Source organism: Perna viridis, chromosome 9 (genome assembly GCF_037379345.1).
Source record: "Perna viridis isolate PV_CMFRI_1.1 ecotype Kerala chromosome 9, ASM3737934v1, whole genome shotgun sequence".
Classification (NCBI taxonomy): domain Eukaryota; kingdom Metazoa; phylum Mollusca; class Bivalvia; order Mytilida; family Mytilidae; genus Perna; species Perna viridis.
In genome coordinates this window covers 27,811,458-27,823,845 of record NC_142453.1, presented here as the reverse complement: position 1 = coordinate 27,823,845, position 12,388 = coordinate 27,811,458, and the positions used below count along the sequence as shown (strand labels likewise).

The 12,388-nt window shown below is 33.4% G+C and overlaps 1 protein-coding gene across 1 annotated transcript; it reads right to left on the bottom strand.

Annotated features, from left to right (window-relative positions):
- Window positions 1–1,470: 1,470 nt before the first annotated feature.
- LOC148607600 (uncharacterized protein CXorf65 homolog) lies at window positions 1,471–12,037 on the bottom strand. The gene is made up of 5 exons (XM_088544733.1): window positions 11,750–12,037; window positions 9,272–9,358; window positions 7,195–7,311; window positions 2,857–2,928; window positions 1,471–2,178 (listed from the first exon to the last, which is right to left on the bottom strand). Exons 1-5 carry the CDS (start codon window positions 11,796–11,798, stop codon window positions 2,042–2,044), a joined length of 462 nt encoding a protein of 153 aa, XP_088400859.1. The 5' UTR covers window positions 11,799–12,037; the 3' UTR covers window positions 1,471–2,041.
- Window positions 12,038–12,388: the final 351 nt, after the last annotated feature.

Below are 12,388 nucleotides of genomic sequence, written 5' to 3'. Positions count from 1 at the left end.
GCTTAGAACTGACATGGGATTTTATTATCCGTTGAAAAACATGGTTGCTGTTACTAAAAACAGAATATATTTGTCAAACAGAAGTTGTTTGCATATATCTCCAAAACCGTTAGGTTTAGCCAAATTCTTTCAATTGCCAAATTTATCCTAATTATAAGGCCTACAAAAGTCAGCATTGGAACAATGTTTTCAGATGACTCCTTGTTATATTATCAGCCAAATATCTTGAAAACTATAATAGATAAAAAGAATTTTTCACTTGATGAAATGATCCTTAAAATTGTCGGAGAATTTTGTTAGGGTTATTGCCTTTGATAGGCAAAAATTTAAACAGGTGAGTGACTCAAGCTCCTGGGAGCTTCTTGTTTTGGTTTTTGATACTTCAAGATCACAATACCAGTTTATGTCAGGAACTTCCCTACTATTTCTGAACTCTACACAAAAATATAGTCCCTAGGAAACGGATTTATAAAAGCTTAAAGCTTGTTTCCGAATCCTTTGCTTACATTTTATTTATGTTATTATACTATTGTTAGAATTTCTAAATAAATAAAATATGTTTACACTAATGTAGTCCATATGTAATTCCCTTTCTGTTATTCAATACCTCTTTTATTACCAATAAACATATTTCTGGCAATTATTCAGCTCAATGATATTCTATTACTTCTGCAAATAAAATTAATCTACCATTTCATCAAGTCAACTGAAGATTTAAGGGACTCCTGTTTTGGCCTTGAAGGTGTTTGGTAATAAATTATATGAAGGGAATGAAGTTCTTGCAGTATTGTGTCAAAAAATGTTGAATGTGTTGAGAAGTTCCATTAAACATACATATCAGTCAAATTCTTCATCCTTTCATCAATGTTTTATTATTGATGATTAACAGGAAGTGAAGAGCAGTGATTTTTAACCAAGTAAAATTGGTAGGAAAATTCTTATTGACAAAAAGTGTCCAGCTTTGGAAAATCTTATGTTCATCAAGGAAATTATCTTCTTTAGCTAAAATTGGTTTGTTATAGTATATTTATAGTGTGGGATAAAAATCCTATTAGAATAGTTTTTGATTGTAAATGGAAATTAAATTTTGGACGGTTTAAAAATTTGTGAAAAAGGTGAAATGGAACAAAATTTGTAAATGTGTGTAAAGTTAGATACTGTTTGACTATTGCCCAGTGCAGGTCAGGGTGTCAAAAGAATAGGCCTGCAGCAGCGCTAAGCTTGGGATTTATTTATATAGACCTGAATGACATCAACTTTATATTAAATGACTTTTTAAAATATTTTGACCGTATGGTTTCTGATGTTGGAAGCAGGGGATATTCATTTGTGAGTTGTGCTCACATTTTTTTTATTTGCATTGCCTTAAACTAATTTCTGTGAGTTTGGAATATTTCATAGGAAAATGTAAGGGTGTCAGAATATTTGAAAATTTTATTTTACCTGCTTTCATCATTATAGTGAAAAACATTTGTTTTGACATGTTTATTTCATATGGTTCTTAATTATACATGGTTCAACAATATAAATAACAACAGTATAAAGAATAAATTCATCAGCAGCAAAAATGTCATGGTTAATGGTTATACCCTTCAATATGTGTTCTGCTTCGCTGGTGTGAGTAGAGTTGTCTCTCTTTACTTTACTCTCATGATTATTTCAGAGTGAATTATAAATGGTTCAGCAGGTCATCTTGGCAAAATTGGAAAAATATGAAAAGACAATTATGTTACCCCAAAAGCAGTAAAAAGATAAAAAGATAAATGTAAAAATGGGACCCTGATATTCCCTGTAACAGTATAGACAATAATCAAAGGAATAATCATTTAACTTTTCTACAATTTAAATAGAAATTGTAAAATGAGTACATTGTTAAAACATCATCCTTTTTACATAAAAATTTAAACTGTAAAACTTCAAATTGAGTAATAAATGAATATTGAACAGAGACTGTATTAACTATAAAAAGGGAGGTAATTTAAGAAAACATTATTAAAGTGAAATGGTATCACAGTCAATTGAATGGTTTCACTTAGTCATTTTATTTTTTCTTTTTCTCACTGCTTCCTGGTCGTTTCTGGGGTGATTCATTTCTATGGTTTTTAGCTGTTTTTGCTGGAGGCTTCTTTGATTTCTTATTAGTCCTAGTTTGTGGTCGGGACATACTGTTGAGTTTTACTGAAAGAGAATAGAAATGAATTAATATGATTTTAGGCCCTGCTGCCTTTGTGTATGAGGGATGAAGTTATTTTAACTCAAATTATGTGATGCACTGCTGTGTTTTTACACTGATGATGTCTAGACCAATGGGAATATGTGAAACTTAATTCTATCACACATGATGTGTGTTTACATTAAAAGCTCAAACATACACATCCTAACTTAATACATCACTCCCAAAACATGTCACTTCTAACAGAAAGATTTTGAGCCATTCATTGATAGAGGATCTACATAAGTAGGATGCTGCTAACACTTTGTACTTATTAACATATTATTCATGTGCACCTCATGAGCTAGGGTTTACCCATACATTTATATTGTAATATAGTTTCATGATAAAGATTTGTCCCTTCCTTTTACTTTTTTTGCATAAATGATTCACTTGTGTTGTATACCATGAAAATGTACAGTTCTTCAGGCTCTTAATCCACAAAATTCTGACAAAACATGAAAATTTATTCCCATGAATAAAAGTACTTTCACAGTATATTTCATCACTTAGAGTTATACCTTATGAACGGAATGCAACTTTTTCAATAGAGGATATGATGCATCTGAAAACAGACTTCATTTGACTAATAAAAATATGAAGACAAATTTATAAGCTAGGTCATTGTATCACCAAGTACTTACCCATTAATTCAGAATTAAACTCTTCTAAATTGTTGAGTAGTGAAGTATACAAAAATTTCCCATCATTACATCCTGGAAGATAGAAGCATAAAATAAATATATAAGGCAACTCCAAACTATTTCTTGGTTATCATACCCTCCCACAACTGATAGTTTGAGAGTAAAAAAAATAATTTTCACCATTTCTTCTCACATTCCAACTTCTTTTTTTATTGTTAGAATTGGAAAACTAAGGTTGCTCACTTCTTTAGACTAAAATATTAAAATACAGGTCAAGTTTGACAATTTTGTATGGAGTAGGTATGGAGTTTTTTTCTTACATTGTGCCCGTAAGTTTGTCCTTTCATCTTAGCACACACAGCCACTAATATTTTTACAGAAGCTTTATATGGTTACACTACACAGCCAAAAGTGCCACACATGAGAATCATTGATGAATGGTTTTCAACATATGATAATCATATGAATCGATCATGATACATATAATAATCATAAGTTTCAGTTTACATATGATTATTGCATGATTTTTGTGCTCCTCTACTTGCTGACCTATTCCTTCACTCTTATGAGGCTGATTTTATAGCTGATCTGATCCGAAAGAAAGAATATTGTTAAGCGAGATCCTGTAATCTCAGTTTCCGCTATATAGACAACGAATCCTAATTTTGGAAATTTGATAAATCACATCTACCCAAAAGAACTTGAGATAAAGGATACTATATCTTGACCTACACTTAGAAATTGATGGTAAAGGAAAACTATTGACCAAACTTTACGACAAACTTGATGACTTTTCATTCAAAATTGTCAACTTTCCTTTCCCTTCAGCAACTGTGTATGGAGTGTTCATATCATAACTCATATGTTAAGCCAGAGCTTGCCGAGATTATGCAGACTTTTTGTATCGTGCTAAAATTCTAACAAATAGGCTTCAGGAGCAGGGTTACGTTGCTATAAGATTGAAGTCATCACTACAAAAGTTTTATGGCCGTCATCATGAACTCTTGGATCGTTACGGTGTATTTATCTGCGCTATGAAAACTGATTTGTTCAACGTGTCATAGTTTTCTTTCCTTTTTCGTCTACCTCGGACTTGACTTTTTATGAGCAACTCGGTGGATGTTTCTAGAAAAGCAGAGGACGCTTACCCTACCAGTGCACCTGGTCCATTCTCCCAGGTTTTAGTGGAGTCCGAGTTGCTCATTTGCTTTTGTTACTTTGTATGTTTGATTTTAGTTACTTTCTGTTCTTTGTTGTGTATGTCTGTTTTCCATGTCTGGTCTTTGTCCCTGGATTACATTCTTTTGATTACTGCTATAACCTTGGTTCCCTTGATTACTCTTTCATATGCTTCCAAGCCTAATTCAACATATGACAATCGTATGATTACTATAGGATTTTCATAAGAATCTAGCACTATATGATTATGGTATGTGGCACATTTGGCTGTGTATATTGTTGGAATTGGCTTCAGACTTGTACAACACCAGCTTCCTGTTTGACGACTCGGTTTATATTTTGACCTTATGGTTTCTGGAGTGCAAAGAGTACTCTTTAGTGAGTTTTACTAACAGTTTTTCAAGTTTAATATATTAGAAGTTTAGGATTTGAATACATGTAAATGTATTATCAAAGTCAGTATCAGTTTTGCGTTGTTAAAAAATAACTTCTTAATTTGAAATATTCCAGCCAGTATATTTTCAGTTTTCAAGAATTTTTTTAATTTGAATTTCAAAAAAACAAAAAAACTTTTTAAGTACAAAAATTTGATAAATATGTATAGAACATGAAACTAATATAGGATAGCCTTAGGAAACGTCTTATAATGCTGATAAAATACATTCATGTAAATAAATAACAGGATGTTTATGCTTTAAACGTGTTCTTAAGCCAACAAATAATAGTACACAACTGTTGACTAAAGTGCAGGAAGTTCACTTTTTCCTAGAGAAATAGTCTTTACTTTCAAAAGTTTTTGACACAAGTTTCTTTGAAATAAGTTAGGCCAAAAATAACATTTTGTGTGTTTCCCTAATCAGGACCATCTTAGTCAAAGTCCTCATACCCCAAAAAATATATTGCAAGTTTTAGATATTTTAATAAAAAAAATTGTGATTATTTCTATCCAAATGCATTTGAGATATATCACATGGAAAATACCTACCAAACTTCATTGAACAATGAAACATTATAATTTTTTTTCCTTCTACCACTCTTGAAAGTATAATTGTTGGGCAGTTGGGATGTCACATGTACTCATCTTTTTAATTACACTAAAAAATCTGAACAGTATAAAGATCAAGTTATTCTAAATAGTGGCTAACCCATCCCTAAGCTTTTAATTCTATATACGTTTCCCCTAACACAAAATCCCAGATCGCTTTTTTGTGGTACACATGAACTAAGGGCATTATATTGTGTCCTTTTCAGTTATATAAAGGCACTTTGAAGCCCTGAAGTAGCCTTAGGAGAATCATTGCATTCAATAAATGTGTCACTTATTGCCAATAATGTTTATCTTCAAATCAGTTGTCTCATAAATAACACCCAATACACACACTTATAAGATGTGTGGCTCCTTGGTTCAAAAGCTGTATCCTTTTGATCTTTTCAAGTGTTTGGAATAAAATCAAATAAAAAATTGAAAGGTGATCAGCAGATTTTGGGCATTAAATCTTATTCATGCCAACTAAAGTATCAATATATTATTTAGATGTTAAACTAAGGCCAAAAAATATAATGTTTTTACCAATCTTTCAGATCCTTTCAATGCCCAATACTTTTATTAAATTTATTCCCTTTATTTAATTTTGAAAGAGTTACGGAGGAAGACCTTAGGTAAGGGACACAACTCTTACAAATCTTTGGCATGTTTGTATTCAGGCTCTTTATATCAATCTCATGTATGCATCAAAGTAACTTAGATTAATTTCATTTGGTTTCATATCACTGATTTCAAGTTTGTATCATATTCAGTTTCACCAAAGCCTTTGTTTGTATCAAACATATCACTGATTACAAGTTCGTCTGAATATAGCTGAAATATTGCTGCTCGGACGTTAAACCCCAACAAACAAACTGATTTCAAGTGTTATGTCCCTTACCCTAGGTCTACCTCCTTAAAACTATTTTTGTTTCACTTGAGAAACAAATCAAGATAACCAAATGGTTTTTCGTTTTTTTTTTTTTTGTTTTCATCCAATCTTACTCTAATGCAAGTACTACAAAGAAGACTAATGGGAATGCATTGGCTACCCTGAAAGGGTCAAATATAGCCCAGCAGGTGTTTCAAAGGTTTAACCCCCCCCCTTTACCCCGTCCCCTTTAGTTGGTAAACTGTGTGAATTAAACCACTATATGGCAAAAAAGTAATCTAGGACCCCTCAAAACACACCTTAAAACTCCATGTTAACTGAATTTTATGAATTCAGACAATTTCAAAGTTAATAAAATATTTAAGCTATTTGTTTAAGAGTTTATTTCTTTGTCCTTACGTATTTGTCAGTGAAAAACTAAGAGTTTATTTATTTGGCCTAACGTATTTGTCAGTGAAAAACGAAGAGTTTATTTATTTGGCCTAACGTATTTGTCAGTGAAAAACATGGAAAAAATAAGGTAAAAATATCTATCTGGACAAATTGTGATATTAAAGACTAATTTACATTTTGCACTGAACATGTCTTTTAATCCTAAAACATATTAAATGTTATTACTTTCCATCAATAAGATTTTCAAAGGATAAATTTATGTCCTGTAAAATAATTTGAAGATATCACATTTTTATGTTATTTCGCTTATTGAGTAGCTTGACTTCTGAAGTGGAAGTAAATATTGCATCCCGTTTTCTCATTCTAAAACCTTTTCAGCTAGCAAAGAAATCATTACTAGAATGGGGAACATGATAGTACTAATCAAGGGACAAATCCTAGACCCAAGGAAACAAAGAAGACTAACTAACTGAAGGAATACAAAGACACTGACCAATAAATGACCAACTGTGACTCTACTAATAAATATTTTAAATTAACTCCTAAGTGGCGGATCCAGAAGGGGTGCAGGGGGTTGGCACTCCCTTTCTGTTGGAAAAATTGTCATTTGCATGTGTAAAATTGACAATAAAATGGCAAATAATGTCTCAGTACTCCCACTTTTATGAGGAACCCCGGCGGGCATATAAACACAATTATTGAGCTAACTGTTTGAAAGACGAAAGTTCCCTCATGAAGGTTGTGTATGAAACGACTCTGCACCATTTTCGAATGATTCCGTGTTAATTAACAAAACCTGCCCTGCCCCCTTCTCTCGACCAAGTTTTCATGAAGTGCACTAAATACTTACTTTCAACTCGTATGAGTATGTATGTTTCTCTGCCGTTGAGGATTTCATTTGCGTATTCTTTACTTCTCCCAGATAGGTTCCGGACTTGTCCATCCAAGTCAACCAGATCTATCACAACTAAAAAATCACTTACAAAATAAATACTTTTGGTCTAGTTTTCATAAAAATCTTGATAATTCATTATACTTTCATGTTCTTGAAGAATTTTAATTGTTGTGTGTGATTTTTTCGCTATTGTTTTTCATTAATTGTTTCAGTGTTATTTTTTTAGTTTTGAAATAATGTTTATTTTGGGGTAGGAGATCGTTTATTACATTTGTTTACGGGTCTATAATTTAGAATGGAGGTATTGATTCTTGGTAGAAGATTGAAAAATAAATGATAGATCAAGCAGGAAAGAAAGACAAGCTTGAGACAAGCACGAGCTTCTTTAAAGAGGAGGCTAGGTAACATGAAAACCTTGAAAAACCACAGTCAACAACTAAAATACGATAATCTATAAAATGTGATACCAAAAGACCTATAAAACATCACACAAGAACATAGTCATGACTGTGATTTATTGAATTCATAACGACTTGTCTTATCTCTTGTGGTTTTGTCAACTTATCAATATAATAAATGGTATATTGTTTGAAATCGAAGTCAAAGTGTCATAATGGGTTTAAATCTAAATCAATCTAGACTGTAAACACTCCTTTAACTAAGCCATTCACAAATATAATGCTTTCAAGTATCGGTAATTGATTGAATTGACTGATAAAATACTTCTAATAACTTTCGGTAACCCACACTGAATGTCTATAATGGAACTCGGGTTCATTTTAGTGGAAGTCCTAGGTCCGTACCCTAAATTTCTAAAATAGGGGCTTGGGTTTCATTTACCAATCGCTAGGACCTGGACCTTAAGCCCTTTTCATTGACACTTTATTTTCCTAAACTCGACCATTGATTTGAAACTCCAGGACTTCAAGTCTTGAAGTAAATGAACTCCTTGGAACTTGCTACAACTATCCATTGCTTGGTTCATGTTAAGTATGCTAATTTGGATTGTGCTTTTCAAAATTGCAAAGGGGAAGCAAGTTGTGTTTTTAATTTCCCAAAATGAAGTTTAGGGTTACAAAGGAATTCACAAGATTGTCCGTCTACACAGCCAAAGGTGCCATACATGAGAACCATATGGGTTGCAACACATGGTTATCATATGAATCGATGTTTCCTAGACAAAATCAACAAATTAGAATCACATGATAATCAAATGACTATCATGTGTAAATCATCTTATCATTACCTTCTGATTATCATACGTGGCACATTTGGCTGTGTATATACGTAGCCTGTAAGCACAATTTCTCCTCTAGAGCCCATTCTAATTAGGGAACTACATGGAAACTCAGATGACTATCTGTGACCTTCAATTAAATTCCCTTTTCAATGAGACTACTCTGTATTTAAGTCCATGTCATATTTTCACGAACGTGACATGAAATACCTGGAAGTCATGGGCATTTGAAATATCCCATAGCCCATAACAATTGTCTAGTTAAATGCTTTCAGTAGACAATATGGTTTTTTTCTATTGCAGTTGAAACTTGAAATTAGGTATAAGCCTTGAACGTACAGTATATATTTCCACCCCGAAATATACCAGATTTTAGAACAGGTGAACTTTTCTGATTTTGTTTCTGTGATGTAAGACAAATCAACTGATATAAAATCTAGTAAAAAACTGCAACAAAATCAGAGGTCCATGTTTCTACGTACATGTAGTAATAAACCTGTACAGACAGAAAGACACAAAATGTGTTCATATGGTCCAACGGTTAATATAGAGCATAACCTTTGATAAACAAAAAAAAAATAATAATACAAACAGCTGCAGCCTGTCCTGTGGTACGGGGGATTTCTCGTCGCTCTTTCAAGATCAATGGGTGGCCTTGGGCTGACATTTTCATCCCGGTGGGGTTGTTGTCCCTTTGACATACACCATACCTATTCTCGTTATACGCATGAACTACTTTAACTGCACGTGCGTTGCATGCCCGCGTATGACTGTACATGTTGTATATATACTTACTGTCATCGTCACATTTACACTTGCGTCTGATCCATTCCATTAATGTGTGGCTCGTACACCATGGATTAAACAAGGCCTCTTCGTCATCTAAAATAACATATACACATGTAGAGATTCAAGGCTTTTTTAAGTTGTGTTGTGGCGAAATCACCAAAGAGGACATTTTAAGATCTTTCTTTCTGTAAAATAGTGACTTTCCAGTGGCGGATCCAGGGGGCCCCGGGGGGCCGCCCCGTAGAATATTGTAATTTTTAAAAATTGTTGAAAAATTGTTGAAGATACCCTCAGAATGCAGGATTTGAGGTTTAATATTTCAAAATTTTCTTGGTGGGGGAGCATGCCCCAAACCCCCTAGCAAATTCGGATTACTTCGTGAACCTCACCGATGATTCTATCAAGATTTTTTTTCTTTGCCCACCCCCCCCCCTTATTACCCAATTACGGAGTCAATTTAAAAAAAAAACAGCTAAGAGCAGATTCGAAGAAAAGAGGGACACAGATCATTATTGCTAATTTAAGTGTGCCAAATTTTGCACGAAATTAACCAAATTTTCCGAAAAAAGGAAGAGATGAAATACACTTTTGACGGGTGCTACAATTGAAAAACGAAAGCGGGAATACAATTTTCGCTGATCCATAAATTCAATTAAGGCAAGAAATGGAATATTCTAAACTTTTCAATTATTAAAGGCCACCATATGTTTCCACCTTTGATAGTTCACACAAAATGCATCGTCGAACTTTAATTTAATCCTTCTTTTTCAATATACAAAATATATTCTATAAGAAAACATTTACTTTGTTCAACTGTTTTCTGCTGTTTACAGCCAAAGTTACTATTCGAAAATCAATTTAAGATACAAGACAAAACGTATCAGGACTTTTCTTATTGTGAATTGATCTAAATCAACATTTGATGGAAAACTAATTATAGTAATATTCAGGTATTCAAGAATAAAAACCGGGTCAGATTCCGATTTCCAATACAATAGGAAATATACGATCGATTGGTGGTTGCAGATTTCAGTTCCACGTGGTGGTGAAATCGATAGGAAACCCATACAATCCCGTCCATGTTTCGTACATCCTTTGTAAACGAGAAGAATGATTTACATTTAAATACTTAGCAACAATTCATTAGAAGTAGTAAAAGAGCATCACCATTCACAAACGGAGAACGAAGACGACGAACAACACCGGAGTTTGCATATAAAGTAGCCTAGTTTGCATCTCCGTGGCAAATCCGGGGGGATTCCATCTACAGACCCCCTTTTTTGTTGGAGCAGTTTTTTGTATTCGTTCTATATTTGGACAGAAATGAGCAAATAATAGCATGGAACCCCCCGATTCCAAATCTTTGGATCCACACTAACGATAAGACCTATATTCCGGTTCACCTTCTTTCAACGTCGCAACTACTAACCATTTCCTATGTTTTTTATGGTCATACACTTTAAACATTTGTGGCGCCTAAAAGTGGGCTTCTAGTTGATCATCGCGCGACCATTCCATTCATTTGAAAAGAAGATATTTATTAAGCCAATATAAATAGTGATATATCATCTATTTTCCATTTGACAGAATCTTCTTTAATACCTAAGCAAGCTCTTTTGATGGTTCGTGTTTGTATGTCACATTCAGGGTATTAAAAGAGAATTGATTTAGTTTGGTCGAGAGCTTAAGTAAAAGAAAAGTCTGCCTGTGATCAAGTCTATGCAAAAATAACAGCGGGATCTTATCCGTAACTGAACTACTGTAAGGTTTCGTAAAGTGGGTTTGTTTAACTTGCATGGTTTTTAGCACAACAATCATCTCTACGGTGAAGTCTTAAGATAACAAGTATTTGCATAGGTGACTTTAATGTATTTGACAAATACGACAACCTATTTTGAAGGTTTTTTTTCTATTTTGTGGGGGCAGCGACAGAATGGCATCACCCTAATGGTTGTAACTTCTTGAACTTTAATGTACATGCAAGGAGGAAAGGGGGTCGGTTTAGTTTTTATTTGCACAGCAATAAGTTAAGACCGCGTGTATTTCAGGCCCAACGTAAAGCAAAGTGGGTTTTAATTAATAAAAGTAGAAGTTATCACAGACGTATTGAATTATGGAACTTCTTTAGGAAATGAATGATTGTGTTACGTACACAAAAAAAAAACTTTTTTGTCGGACCACAGGGACTTGCTCTCAATATCAAATATGCAGTCGAACTATAATTTCTTTTTTTATGTATTCAGTGGAACTGCATAACTGATAGTGGGACAAAGACCACAGCTACAACTTAACCGGATTAAGCCTTGTTTTATAAAGAAAGTTGTAGACAGAAAAAAAAATTGCTAGTAACTAGCCCTTTCTAGTGAGTTTCAAACTTGGATTTTGACAGGGTATTCGAAATTAACATAAGGGGGTTCTAACCCCCGGAACCCTCTCCCTGAATCCGCCACTGAAACTATAAATGTGTTCACTACTATATCTTACCTCCATATTTCACAATAATGAACGACTGATCGCTTACATCCGTCATCATTAATATTCCAGTCACAACAACAAAAATATGGTTTCTAATTTCAGATTTAAATTATCCGGTAAGAATCATCTTCTAACTTTATCACTACAACAATCGTACGAAAAATATTCATAAACTCGAATAAAAGATAAATTTCTAAATTTAAACTGCTCCGTCAGGTGTGAAATCTAACGGGACTCAAACAATGTACGCAATCAACAGGTAACAAAGCATATGCAGTAGGCTGTCAACAATGCCGGCCTTTAAACTGATTGAAAAGCGGATATTGTGTTGGGTCTAAATTATAGGTGTTGATTCAATAAACAAGCGTAGCGTGTCCCGGCTTGTTTACTTTTTTCTCCCTACTTCTAAATTAGTTATTGCCTGTTTTTAAGACGCCGTGAGGCTCCCGTAATTATGTATTCGCATTTTATAAGACTTTGTAGATTTAAATAATTAGCGATGTCCCATTAAAGATCCATTTTAATACATATTTTGAAAAATACGAGTGTATAAACTTTTTCAAAAGCTTATGATAAGTAATTCGCACTTTTACAAGTATTTAGGACTAGTTATTAAAAAGTGGTCAAGACGTTTAAGGTAGTCACAGT